This window comes from Theobroma cacao, chromosome 2 (assembly GCF_000208745.1).
Source record: "Theobroma cacao cultivar B97-61/B2 chromosome 2, Criollo_cocoa_genome_V2, whole genome shotgun sequence".
Taxonomy (NCBI): Eukaryota; Viridiplantae; Streptophyta; class Magnoliopsida; order Malvales; family Malvaceae; genus Theobroma; species Theobroma cacao.
The window spans coordinates 7,431,396-7,446,200 of NC_030851.1; the positions used below are offsets into that span (position 1 = coordinate 7,431,396).

General features: G+C 33.9%; 2 protein-coding genes across 6 annotated transcripts; one reads left to right on the forward strand and one right to left on the reverse strand.

The window, feature by feature from the left end:
- Positions 1,935-5,176, forward strand: LOC18608331 (F-box/kelch-repeat protein At1g22040). 2 transcript variants are annotated; one of them, XM_007042959.2, is made up of 2 exons: positions 1,935-2,044; positions 3,391-5,176. In XM_007042959.2, exon 2 carries the CDS (start codon positions 3,500-3,502, stop codon positions 4,928-4,930), a length of 1,431 nt encoding a protein of 476 aa, XP_007043021.1. In that variant the 5' UTR covers positions 1,935-2,044; positions 3,391-3,499; the 3' UTR covers positions 4,931-5,176. The 2 variants fall into 2 exon arrangements, with proteins under 2 accessions (XP_007043021.1, XP_017971175.1); XM_018115686.1 differs by having other exon boundaries at positions 1,940-2,044; positions 3,359-5,176.
- LOC18608332 (aminotransferase ALD1) lies at positions 5,440-14,036 on the reverse strand. Of its 4 annotated transcripts, none has more exons than XM_007042960.2 (11): positions 11,320-13,876; positions 11,061-11,173; positions 10,930-10,955; positions 10,740-10,807; positions 10,166-10,282; positions 9,393-9,455; positions 8,797-8,901; positions 8,624-8,674; positions 7,485-7,805; positions 6,620-6,826; positions 5,440-6,056 (listed from the first exon to the last, which is right to left on the reverse strand). In XM_007042960.2, the coding sequence occupies exons 2-11, from the start codon at positions 11,129-11,131 to the stop codon at positions 5,685-5,687; spliced, it is 1,401 nt and encodes a 466-aa protein (XP_007043022.2). In that variant the 5' UTR covers positions 11,132-11,173; positions 11,320-13,876; the 3' UTR covers positions 5,440-5,684. The 4 variants fall into 4 exon arrangements, with proteins under 4 accessions (XP_007043022.2, XP_007043023.2, XP_017971176.1 ...); XM_018115688.1 differs by having other exon boundaries at positions 5,747-5,866; positions 5,970-6,056; positions 11,061-13,876; XM_007042961.2 differs by having other exon boundaries at positions 5,440-6,017; positions 11,061-13,876.

Genomic DNA, 14,805 nt, shown 5'->3' on the forward strand with positions numbered 1-14,805 from the left:
AATATGTACCTTATAAAGATTCTTACAATTGGACAAGCATAATCATAATATAATGGACTGAAATTATGCCTAAACTTTCTTAATCTTTTGAAAGTTACGATTTTAGCCTTGTAGAATATCTAAGGAACTTGATCATTTCAATCCATTGACCATTTGATCAATAATTGTTGGCAATGGCAAGCCATAGTAAGTAGTAAAAGAGTTCTTTTTTTATTTTATTTTTTTGGGGGGGAGGTGATTGGCACCAAAATACTGGAAACCATCATTTTAATTCATTTTAGCACTCTTATTTTATGCCTCAGTATTGATACTTATATATATTATTTCATTTATTTAACTCTATTTTCAGCAATAAATACAAGAAGAAGACTCCTCCCATTTGAAGGAAGGAATATGAGTAATTTGGGCCAACCGGATGACTGAGGTCAAGCCCAAAAGCCTCAAATTTTGTAAAACTTTGCTCCTTTTCTATAGTCTTTCTTGGCAAACAAGCCTTGAGCTTTCAAGTCCACCTTTATTCCTTTAAAGTAAGTGGGCCTAATTTTGTACTCGTGATTAAATAACCCTAAACCCTAGATTAGTTTTAATTAGTTCGAATTTCAATACCATAGATTTCAATCTTCTGGAAAAGAAAATACATACACTAAAGAAACAAATTATAGTTAGAAGAAAATTGTAGTTGCAAAAGTAAATAGTTGAATTATACAATTAGTCTCTGTACTTTGGTAAAGTAGTAAATTTAATATTTATACAATAATTTATAAAAATTAAATCTCTGTAATTTTTTAAAATTAATAATGTCAATTTAATTGTTAACAGTATTAAATTTTTTTAATTGTTTATAATGATATAAATTTTTTTTATTGATGTGACATTAAATATGATGATGTAACTTTTTTTATTTATTTCACAATATTCTTTTCACTACTTCAAATTATATAACATAAAAATTTACGTTTATTTTCTAATTAACTTATATTAGATAATTCCCCGTCTACACTTATATAATTCATTTCATTATTTGGTCACATCATATCAACACTACTATTATATCATTTGTGAAATATCATATTATTATTATCCTATCATTAAATTCAATATCATATCAAAAAAAATATCATGTCATATAAGCAAACTCTTTATCAACATAAATAACAAAAAAAATTTTAATACATTGAATTTATATTATTAATATTAAAAAATATAAAAATTTAATTTTTACAAATTATTATATAGACATTAAATTCATTATTTAGATAGAGTATTGAGACTATTTGAATAATTTGATCAAAATAAACACAAGATTTTGCATGATTTTATAAGAGTAATATGTTTTATTATAATTTATTAAAATAAAACAGACTATAACAAAAATTAACTAAAACAAGTTTTTTAAGCAAAAATAAATTAATTTACGACGTACATTACAAAGTCATGACAAAAAAATTGAGTAGTCTTTGTAAATGTGGTTCAAGGGAAGATAATGAAGTTGCTAGTTTACTTTACTAGTTTGACAAATAATTAGATTTATCACAAACCAAATAGAAATACGCAAAAAGACAAGTCAGGATTAGCTTTATTAAGGTTTAATAGGAAAATGAAGCATAAGAAGGACAAAATAGAATACCATAGTTCTATTTACAAACACAATTAGTAAATTAAATCATAATTGGAAATCAACAATTAATTGCTTACTCGTTAATAATAAAACAACAAAAAGGCAAAATATATTGACGTTGACGAAGAAAGAGGAGGGCAATCTTCTTTCTTCTTTTTTTATTTTTTATTTTTCTCTATTATTTTATTATAGTCATTAGTCTTATAAATTATAATTATCTTTGGGGTTAAGTGACGTTTAGAAGGTGATCTGGGCAGATGCTTTATGTTAAAGTAAAATATAAAATCTCTGGAATAAAATAAAATAAGACGAATCCTAAATTAAATTAACACGAAAAAGGAAAAGAATATAAGGTTGTTCACGCATAACATGCGAAGCTCTGTCTCCTCGTCTTCTCGGTCTCCTCGTCTTTCCGCAAAGATTCAGGTTTCTTTATCACTGTTCTCCGTCTTGATTTGTTTTCTTTACTTTTCTTTTCTTTTTTTTTTGTGAAATTGCTCTTTTAGCTTAGTTTTCGGGGGATTCGACTTCTTATGAAATTGAAGCCGTTTCATTGGAAAGTTTGTCACTTGGTATAAACAGAGTGGTGGGTTTCAAAAGAATGGCCGTGATTGTTTCATTTATTCTTCAACTCGTTTCACTGGCGTTCAATTAATTTCAGATAAATGTTTTACTTCATTTAGCTGATTTTTTATTCTCTTCTTTTAAATTACTGCAGTTCTTGTTAATTAATTGAGAATTTATGTGAAGAACCCATGTTGAATTGTTGTTATCATTTGTGGATTTGGGTATTTTGTTTTCTTAGTGCTCAAATTATTGAACTTTTTATTTTGACTTTATTTGGTTGCTGAGAAAAATTAAGGATAAGTCACGAAGTTAAATTTTGTATATTTTCTTTGCTATTTACTTTGATTTTGGGGAACTTATAGAGAGAAGATGTGCTGATCTATTGAATTATGAGGAAAACCTTACAAAAACCTAGACCTGCCCATTTCTTGATGAATATTCGTTCTGACACTCCTACCTGACTTCGTGCAACATAGGTTCTAATTGGCTTTATTTTCACAAATTAAGAAAAGGGTAACCGTTTTTGAGAGTCTCTGAGAACTCTTAAAGTTATCCTTGAAGTTATCCTTGTTCTCCCTGTTGAAGGTATCTTGGAAGTTAATAAAGAGTGCCTTTGCTTATACTTTTCTGGTACAATGTTGTTGCATTTCTTATCTTTGCTTTATGATGAGGGTGCGTGAGACCAGCGGTAAAATAGCTGGTGATTGCAGAGGTGTATTGGGAGAGATTGAAATGAGACCATCTTGATACTAAGCTGAGAAATTGTTCCTGATGTTATTTAAATTTAAGAGTTATCTTATCTAACTGGGAATAATACTATTCTATTTCTCAGCTTTATGGTAAAGGCAGAATCTCTTTTTGCTCATTTCTTTTCTTAGTAAACTTTCCAATTGTACATGAGGCATTCCAGTTTCTTTTTCTCCTTAGACAACTTGCAAGGGGTATGGTATCTCCCCCTTCTTTTCTTTAGAGATTCCAATTCTATAGATGATGGTTAGAGGCTTCTGGTTTTTTTTTTTTTGAATTTGGTGAATCAGATTGTTTGTTGATAATCTTCCTTCATATAGATGGTTGTACTGAAACTAAATTGCATTGCCCCTAGTCCATGCTGTTGGCCTTTTAATTCAACTTTGACATCTTCCATTTTACCTTGTTTTTTTGTTCTGACCTCAGAAACATGATAGAGCCTTGATGGTTTTGAGCAGGTTCGTGTAGAAAGTTGGATGTTTTTGGTGTTGATTAAAATCTCTAGCTCTCAAAGGTTGGATCTTTCTGGAATTGATATATTAATATATTGCAATCAATAAGATATTGATGGGGGCGTTATTAAGCCTAAACAGTTCCAGGGCTGGAATGAGTGAGCCCTTTGAGGTTTCCCAAAATGAAACATGCAAGAGGCAGAAGTTGTCATCCTGTTTTTGTGAGGAGAACCCAAGATTGATTCCCAGTCTTCCCGATGAGATATCCTATCAGATTCTTGCCAGAATTCCAAGGATTTATTACTTGAACATGAGGTTAGTTTCTCGAGCCTGGAAAGCTGCCATCATGAATACTGAACTTTTCAATATAAGGAAAGAACTTGGAACAACAGAGGAATGGCTCTATATATTGACTAAGGTTGAAGGTGACAAGCTTTTGTGGTATGCTTTGGATCCTCTGTCAAGAAGATGGCAGAGGTTGCCGCTGATGCCCAATGTTTCTATTGAAGACGGATCCAGGAAAGGTTTAGCTAGCCTTAGAATGTGGAATGTGGTGGGCTCGAGCATAAAAATTGCAGATGTCATAAGGGGTTGGCTTGGGAGAAAGGATGCATTGGACAGAATGCCATTCTGTGGGTGCGCCATTAGTGCTGTTGATGGCTGCCTTTATGTGTTAGGAGGATTCTCTAGAGCTTCAGCCCTGAGGTGTGTTTGGCAGTATAATCCAGTTCTAAATTTGTGGAGTGAAATAAGTCCAATGTCAATTGGTAGAGCCTATTGTAAGACTGGCATCTTATGTAATAAGCTATATGTTGTTGGAGGGGTTACCAGGGGTCGTGGTGGATTAACTCCACTTCAGTCTGCTGAAGTATTTGATCCTCATACTGGTATATGGTCTCAAATACCAAGCATGCCATTTTCAAAAGCTCAGGTTCTACCCACTGTCTTTCTGGCTGATCTACTCAAACCCATTGCCACAGGAATGACATCATATAGGGGAAGGTTATTTGTACCTCAGAGTTTATATTGTTGGCCATTTTTTGTTGATGTTGGAGGGGAGGTGTATGATCCAGAGGTAAATTCATGGGTTGAAATGCCAGTGGGCATGGGTGAGGGTTGGCCTGCAAGACAGGCAGGAACAAAATTGAGTGTCACTGTTGATGGTGAGTTGTATGCACTTGATCCATCTAGTTCTCCCGAAAGTGCTAGGATCAAGGTGTATGATCACCAAGATGATGCTTGGAAAGTTGCAGTAGGAGAGGTCCCCATTCCTCACGTTACTGAGTCAGAGTCTCCCTGTTTGCTTGCTGGTTTACTAGGAAAGCTTCATGTGATTACCAGAGATGCCAATAACATCTCGATCCTGCAGACTGATGTGCAAAACCATCTTACTTCCCTACCTTCAACTACATCGGGTGACTCCTCTTGTGTGCATGCTATGTCTGCAGAATCTGCACCAGCAATCGGAACAAATCTTTGGAGGGTTATTGCCACAAGGATGGCTGAATCTTCTGAACTAGTGAGTTGTCAGACCCTCAATATCTAGTGCCATCATGAGGGTGCTAAGGGATCTGAGTCGGCATCAACTTTCCAGACATTGGTCGATACAATTATTCTGTTGTGTTTCAGTTGCCCTTATTTGATTTACCAAAAAGGTTGATTTAGCAAGCAGCCCGTTGAAATTGGGATTTATGTAAGTTATAAACCTTCTCTTATATCCTCGTATAATGTAAAGAATTCAAATTTTCTTAAAGCTGGAAAGCATGATAGCTCAAATTATCATCTTGTTTTATCACTAGATATAATGAATTGCTTCTTTTCTAATATCGAAGTGACAGCACAGGATATCCAATTCTCCTTATGATAACTGTGTGAGAATGACACTATTCAAGTATTTACGTGACGTACGCCAGTGATGTTGCTAGTGACCCGTTACTAACTGTGAGTTGTAAAGGGTCTACAATGATTCTGTTATTGCTAGAATTACGTGGGCTACTGCATTTTTCGCCACTTGGGAGTTGGAAATTGGTATCAAAACCCAATTTATGCAACACATTGAAAAGAAATACAAGATTATGGATATATGCTCCTCTTAGAATAGCTTGAGTTACAGCATGACACCAGCAGGCAATGATTACAGAAAGGATGACAAGAAGATTATTATCTAAGCAATTTGTAACAATTGAAAATCAGTCCATAGCGGCTTCATCCAAATCACACAGTAGTGCACTTGCACACCAGGTTATTATTTATTTTACATAATAATTATACCATCAGAGAGTCTGGCAGTTGAAACCGCTTCACTCTTTATTCTCAACCGAGTTAAAAAGGGCTTTTTCATTCGAGATTAGTTTCTCCAGCCTCCATGATGCTTCCATGATGCGCTCTCTTTGCCCAAAAGCACTGACTCTGATGTACTCTGCACCACCAGGACCAAAGCCAGATCCGGGTACTGTTATTATATGAGTCTTCTCAAGAATTTCTGCAAATACATTCCATGATTTTAAACCCGGAAAATGCACCCAAACATACGGTGCATTTACACCACCATAAGCCTTCAGACCAAGAGAGGCAAAAGTGTTTACTAATATCTTCGTGTTCTCCTTGTAGTAGTCAATAACTGAACATATAGCCTGAGAATTTTCCAAAAGACATTCAGTGGTCCTGTTCCTCTAGGTCAAGATTAATATTTGAGAAGTTAGAATAGCACCACATCACGGGGTAGACTAGTCTCGTGTTAGACTTGCATGTCAAATTATATCAACTGTTAAATGTTAACAAACACAACATACTATGTACAAAAGCAGGTTGATAAAGAACTGTTTCGGATTAAAGTTTTCTACAATTCATCGAAATATAAGCAGTAAACTCCAACAAGGTAACTTTCCTATAACAAATTTCTGTCAAACTAAGTCTTGAGCTAATAACTGACGAGAGAAAACACTGCCATTAGACTTAACTGTAGGCATTTCAACAGAACAAACTACAAGTTGGCCCTTATGAACTTCCTCAAACAGTCTCAATTAACTGGTATAATCTTCATTATATTGTGGAAGATCTTGATGTGACCAAGGTGGTTATTAGAAAAGATATTGAATCCATTACTATCATGAAACATGCCTATGAATGTAAGCACAACTACCAGTATACCCTCATAATACAGATTTGATGTCAAAGCTGAATGTTTACTATGTGTAATGTTTTCTTTGATTAATTTCTTGTATTTAAAACTTACCTGGAAACCTTCTGAAGAGAGGCATGCTAGTCCACCAGCCTGAGCTATGTTGGATGCTCCATTGAAGCAGGTGCATACAATGCGATTGAAGTCATTTATGACAGGAAACCCACTTGAAAACAAGAGTTCTTCAGGGACCACAGTCCAACCAAGACGAACTCCCGTGAACCCAGCAAATTTAGAGAATGATGAAATTTCAATTGCAACCTGAGGAAATTCACAAAGCTACATAAATTGATATGCTATGCTTCACGAAGCAAATTCACAAACTATTATATTGTTTGAGAAATATCTCCCTCTCTCAATAGAAAGTATATCTATGTATCTGAAAGAGCATGAGAGAATGAATTTAAAATTCACTTTCCCATCTAGGTATTTCAAATTTATTATTTAATATCCAGCAAATCAATAGATTTGATGTATAACCATGAAATTCATGTTTCATGAACTCTATCACACAATTATACTAATATGAAAACCCAACCCTCTTTAAATTCAAGTTCCCAAACTCAACCTAAAGCCATGCATTCCAGAAAATGGTGACAATCAGTTCTGACAAGCTGCCATAAGCAACTTTATCAGGTGCACTTAACAGTCCCAAAATGAAGGGATTCTGCTCCAATTTATCATTTTCTATCTACCATTTCCATGTACTGATCATTAGCCAAAGCTTTGAAGTTATGGTAGTCAAATAAATGTTGACTGGTCTCTAGCATTTAGTTCCAATTCGTTAGATCTTCATCTATCAAAAGCCAAAAGATCCAAATGACTTGGTTATCTCTCAAATATAGAACCATTTACAACTTTCAGTTACATCAGACAAAACACGAATTTTTCTTAGCTCGATGACATGTCAGCAACTTACCTCTTTGGCACCAGGAATTTCAAAGATTGATTTAGGACTGTCATCAGTAATATACGCTGCATAAGCAGAGTCAAAAATAATAATTGATCCATTATCCCTTGCAAACTCTACAAGCTGCTGTAATTGCTTCCTTGTTGCTGCATGACCTGTGGGATTATTTGGGGAGCAAAAGAAGATTATATCTGTTCTTGGAGTGGTTGTTAAATCAGGGAAAAAATTATTTTCAGGTCCACACTGCATGTATACAATGTTCTGGTACTTCCCAGTTTTGTCTTGAAAATCACCAGCCTGGCCGATAATAACACTTGAATCTATATAAGCCTGTTGCAAAACACATCTTCCATCTTAAATATTACAGCTCTGATACAAATCTGTTGTAAATCATTGCAAAAGCCAAATATGATCAATTATCAGTCAATGACAAGGTCTGTTGTTATTACACAAAATTGTACAGACATGTGACAAAAGCAAATTTTCAGGCATTAATCAAAGAAATTTGTATAGGTTAACGAAGAATATGTATGACAAAACTAGGCAACATATTTCATCAAAATGTTACTGTAAGCATTTCTCCTTCAGCACAACAAATTATCACCCCGACATCTTCCCAGAGTTTCCTATATAGTTTCCAATAACAGATTTCATAAGAAGTAGATCTCTATGCACAAATTATTTAAAGCAAAATAAGGTAATTTATCTGAAGTATTTAACTCTTAATTTTCCTTTTTTTGATTAAATTAAGAAGCTTACTTCAGTGTGAAGGGATTAAAGGAAGAAAACGGTATAGACATTGCAAAAAGTATGATGATGATAGGCGCAACTAAATTGTGATAAGTACACTAGTACAGTTCCTGTACTGCCAAAGATTTGGGCAAAATACTAATTTATTTCCATGAAAAATGAGTTTTCTTACATGTAGTGATATTTTTAATCTGCATATGCAAACTCCAAATATCACAACAATATAAAATGTCTTTGAAATTAGGAGCAAAATAACAAAGACGTGGAATAATTATTTATTACTATGTTTATTAGTTATATCCATATTCAGTTTTCTAAAGTTATTTTTTGCTATTAGACAAGCAATGGTATAAAATAATTAATAAATGGTTAAACAGAGAGAAGCATCATAATGTCACCGGAAAAGATGGATCCTGCACGGCTATTGTCACTTTTGAACCTAGAAGCAGCTGCAATATAGAAAGAGATGAGCATTTTAGTATTTTTAACACAAGAACTTCTGCAGGTTAGTCCCTGTTGTAACATTAAAACAAAGGGGACAAAAGGATATAATCTTCTATGAAAGGATAACCTGAAGGCGGGAAATATCACACTGAGAACCATCTGATACAAAAACTTCCTGGTCTCTTATCAGTACATTTTTGTAGAATGTTTCTGCAATTGCTTTCCTCAATACCTGTTACCAAACACGGAAGTTAATATCTAGAAGTTTACCCAATAACAGTTGCTTAAAAAATCACCCCTACTAAAGAACAATAAGATAAACAGAACCAGCTAACCAAAGAAACTTGAAGCTCACACATCTTAAGGAAATTCAGTATATTTGAGCAGTGTAGCTTTTTATCTTACACAAATAAACATCATTTTGTTTCAAAACAGTATATTCATAATTTTCACTAGAAGCTGGATAATTAACTAATTAATCCACTGATTATCCCAGCTAGGCTCATAAAACTAATTTAATACAGAAAGAGTCACTTAAGACATACTACCGGTAAAATACTAAACATGAGTTGCATTCAAAGAAACATTAGCATCCAAGAATCTCATAATTAACGGCTGTAACAGATATATTAAACTTTGAGAAATGAATTCAATACAGTAATCAGCTAATAAACAAGTCTTCTTTACAATAAACCAAAACAGGTGAAACAAACACCAACATACCTGATTCCCTTGCTCAGCTCCATACCCTCTATAACCTTCAGCAGTTGAAAGGGCATGTGCATACTGCAAAATAACATAGAACTGAAATATTTATTTCTCAACAAAATGATGCAACCTTTATTTTCTCCTGTCACAGAGACAGACATTGGGTTATTCATTACCTAAATCCCTGTAAGTAATGTAAAAAATGGTAAGAAATAAAGAAGGGAGAGGAAGGGAGAGATGGAAGAAAGCATATTTTCAGAGTATCACATACCTTAGAACATATTATATCTTCCCTGAATGAAAATCAACCATTGACTTTCAAAAAAATAACATTAAATTGAGGATATTCTTATTTTTTTTTTCCTTGCAGATGATACAAAACATTTTCTGAAAGAGGTGCTAATGTCATTAACTCTTTATTATTAACAGCTCTCTTCAGTCTTCAAGCTAAAATTAAGGACAGAATGATGACTCTCAAGCATGTTATTTCTGAAGAGACTACCAAAATATACCGATAGATGCAGAAAACATTTCAAATGTAAAGTCAAAAAATTTACAGAGAGAAATAATGGCTTTGAACAAGTTTGGTTGCACTGAGATGAACCCTGAATTAGACCTCAACCAACTAGCAAACCAATCAACCTTAACAGCATATGTTTGGAAAGTTTTGTTGAAGTTAATGTTAACATAGGCCTGTTTCATCCAGGTTCATATCTTGATTCTCAACTCTAAAAAACTGTAGAAACACAAATCATAAAACAGATTGGAATTTAGATGGTAAGACTTACATTAGCCATGCTAAGGCTAATTTTCTCAGGAATGGGCTCAGTGGTATCACCAATCCCAAGGCTAATCACTTTTGCACTTGGGTACTTATCCAGGTGCTGGAGCTCCCGCTTTGAAATCTGGTTCCAATCCAGTAACAAGCAATAGCAGCAACAAATGATAAAATATTAGGCCATTAACCAAGAGAAAATCCAAGCAGTGGTAATTTTAAAATTAGTAAAGAAATAGATAAAAAGCTTGATAGAATGGATGTAACTGAGAGCCCAGCTAAGAAGGCAACAACATTCTGTTCTTCAAGAATCAATTTGATAAAAAAAAACTATAATTTCAAATTAAAAAAAAAGGATTTGCAGTGTAAAATACAAAAGGTCCATCACCAGTGACAAAAGTAGGGCTATAAGTTTTCTCCACTCTTTTTATTGAAGTACCACTATGCAAAAGAAAAAAAAACAAAGGAATACTTATGGGATCATAAAGCTCATCTCTGAGGACAAAGCTAAAATGTCAAATTTGAAAGAACAGACAACCTAAAATCCTAGGAGAAAGGATGTAAGCATATGAGATTATAAGGATAACCTCAGGAAACAAATAGTTATTTTGCAGCTTTTCCAAGTTTACATTGCGGGGCACATTTGTGCAATGACCTGTAATCACACAAGTTAAACAGTTCACACTAAATTTGAGGCTAAAGAAACCTTAATAAGAATTTGAAAAAAAAAAAACAACTAAAACTTGACTTTTAACAAATGCAATTCTTGGCACATACCATTTCCCTGCTTTTGAACTCCCAAACTGCATGCCAGTCAGTAAACAATGACACAATTTAGTGAGTGCAAAGCATAAAATATTAGCATAAGATCTGTGAAAAGTTTTATCGATATGTCCAAGATCAGATACCTGGCCTGGACCATCTTAGGCTGCAAGGAAATTCCAGAGGCCATAGAGCAGCAAGCTAATAGCTTGTACATTTTGGTTTTGAATGCTTTGCACAAGCTCTTCTAATGTTATTGCTTTGGTTTGGAATGAGTAGTAAGAATGCAACCCATCCGCATTAACAAATATATAGACCCACACCACAGTCAAACAGCAAAAAGTTTCCATAATAAGCTATATGTCACCCTCAACCTCGATTTATTAAAGATCTCAAGGAGATTACCCATGCAGAAGTCAGTGCTTGGAAGAATCTGGATTTATTAAAGATATCAAGGAGGTGATGCATGCAAAAGTCAGTCCTTGGAAGAAGACGCATGTGAAGTCGATCATTTCACACCAGATGTCATTGTTCAGAGCTTTTCATTTGTTGATAATAGTGGTTGGACTAGTGCAGGCATTGATGTTTTAATAGTAATATAACCAAGAGTGAGAGGTCTATTTTCCACAATTTCACCTAATGTCTTCCTTTATTCCTTTTTCTCCATTTGCGTGATGCTCTTTACATCTATGGTATAAGGAAAATGGATCAAGTTTTCACTTTACATGGCATTTGCAATGCTTAAAAGCATCTCAATACCTTTTAAAAGGGAAAAGAAGCTCTACTAGTTTATTTGAAACACTTTGAAAAGACCATCAATTCCTGTTTGTCAATGAAAGCTCTCTCTTCCATTGCCGGTCACTCAAGCTGTGCTAGCTTATACAAGATGCCCCGTATATGTAGTCTAGTCAAAAAAGTATTCCTATATAGAGAAATATAAATCAACCCCTAATAGCTATAGCTTGTACATTTTGGCTATAGACATGTTGCACAAAGACAAGCTATCACTCCTCTAATCTTCTTGCTTTAACATTAAAGGTGTAGTAACAAGAATTGCTATCCATCTGTATTGACAAATATATAGACTCATACCACAGTCAATCAACAATCTAAAACTTTACACTATACGAGATATTGCACCCTGAACCTGGATTTATCACGGATAACATCGGGGTGACCCATGCAGAAGTCAGTCCTTGGATGAAGACACATCTTAAGTCGATCATTTCAAACCAGATCTCAATGTTCAGGGCTTTTCATTTCTAGATAGTAGTTGTTGGACTACATCATGCATTGATCTTTTAATAGTAATTTCGCAAAGAGTGATAGGTCTATTTTTCACAGCTTCACCTACATCCTCCTTTATTCCTTTTCCTCATTTTGCGTGATGCTCTTGACTTCTGTCGTACTAGGAAAATGGATACCAATTTTTCCTTGATGTTGAATTTGAAATCATTGAAGTGCTGCCATCTCAGGGAAGGCAAAATATACCAGTCTAAATCAAATGTTCTGAAAAGAACATATATTTCTGGTCTGTCAATGGGAGCTTTCATTTCAGCGATCATCACTCAGAAGCCTAGAAGCTGTGCAGTCTTATCCATGATACCCGCAGGTGTAGTCTAGCCTTCAAAATTCATTCCTACATGAGAGAAAGACAAGCTAATCCAAAAAGATTTAAGGCACAACGTTTTACCCTGTCATTCTAACTTTCCCTAGCATTGGCCTGCTTCTGCTCACCACAACAAAGCTGCCAATAGAATTGACCATTAAAACATCACATGCAAAGGGCAGCTTGAAAACACTGGACCTTTAGAACTTGATTGCTTTGCCACGTGCTGGAAAAATTATCTCCACTTGTATGTTAAAGTAGCATAACCTAAATGCTTACTACAAGGATTGACTACATAGCAGATAAGGGTTCTTTATCCTCTTTGATAAGTCAAGTGAACATTTCCTCCGTCAGGTCTTGCATCACATATATGCATGTGCCATAAAAAAACCTTGACTTAAAAGTGCCTTGTCATTAAAATAAAACTGCATATCTGCTCCCACTATTTACTTGAGATGTAAAATTCTACGAATCTCCACTAGGAACCACAAAGTTCATTCCATGTTGAAAAATTCCAATCTAAACTTCATAAGTCCTCCAAAAGTTAAAATACCAATTTCTTGAAAGAAGATTCTTGCATGGCACGTAACAAATTCCGAGAAACTTCAAACAAACCAATCATCATATGCCACAAAACAAAGAATCCTGACTAAAAATGTCAACATATTCAAATGCAATTTAAACTCTACCCAAACTATTGTTGGAAAACAAAGCCATTTTGACTTCCACAAATATGATCAGCCCCATAATATTTATATCGAAACGCTAAGCTGCATAACAACAAACTATATCGAAAATGACATCCCTATCGTATGAATAGTCTTTGCAAGAAAAGAATAAGTAAAGACCTAACTTCTCCCGCTACAAACAATGAATGCCAATATCTAATTTTTCGACATTAATATTTGTGAAACTTAATAGTCCTTGACATGGAAGAATAATAAATTAGCGTTTGACAGAACATGGAAACACGACAAGTCAAAGAACACCCCCAGAACCAAGAACGTTTCAGAGCAATAGGTTTTGGACCTTTAGATTTTATTTATATTAATTTGAATCAAAGCATTTCTTAATGGACAAAATTGAATCAAACAAATCAAGAAAGAAAGATGGAATAGTCAAAAAATACAAGATAGGAACAAAACTGATACGACGGGGGAAATAATGGTAAGGAAAAACGAAAACAACTTAGCACCTAACACTGTAAATTGTAAACCTGGAAAGCATTGGGCAAAAGGACAAGGAAAAACTTAAGATAAAGACATTTCACCCGCGTTCTCAGTGTTTTTTTCCCTCCATGCTTTGTAATCATCTGCCACTTTCCAACCCCAAATAATCTTCCATAAAAAGGTGAAGCTGTCTTTCGAGCTAAGGCCATGATTTTCCAAATTTCCAAAGTGGGTTCTTGGAAAATAAAATAAAATAAAAGAGTCGGGTTCTTCTCGGGTTGATCTCACAAATAATTTTTCACTCTTTGGGTTCTTGTCGGGTCTGGACATTGCAGGCATTCTAATACGAGTCACTCTCACTGCTTTTCTTCCTCTTTTTTTTTTTTAGTATTTTAATATATAAAATATATTTTTTAGGAAAAAAATTCATGTAATATATTTATGCTCTAAATGAATGAGTTAGTATTTTACGAAATTTGACAAATTCTTTTAATTCTTAAAAAACAATTGACTCAATTATTGGCTTAATTTATCAATTAAATCTTCCTGGTCTGCTAGTGTATCACCCCTGATTGTCTACTTGTATTTAACAACTATTGTAAATTGTAATATAATAAAATAAATCAGCTCTGCTTTTAAAAAGTGCTTTTAATTCCCATAAATGTTTAGATAGTTTATATTTACGTAATTACATTGATCATATAGCTTAACAACCTCCAATTTTATATTTCTTATCAACCTTTCTGTAGGTTCATACTTGCAAACAAACAAAATAATAATTATATAAATACATATACTTATTAAAATATATATATATATATATGCATATTAATTAATTAAAAAAAGTGTATTTCAGCAGAAACGGGAAAATGAAAAGAAAAAACAAAGACATATAAGGATTAATTTTCTTTGTCTAAACCCAGCCATCTATTTGGAATGACTGAATAGACCAATTTTCAAATACATGTGCTTTCCCAATATACAAATTCTTTAATAATAATAAATACATATGATTATTGGGTTTTGAGGCCCATGAATCAAATTGGGCTCTGCCAACTTCAGTGCCTTTTTATTATTTAGGCATTATTCGAACATGTAGGCTTGTTGTGGATT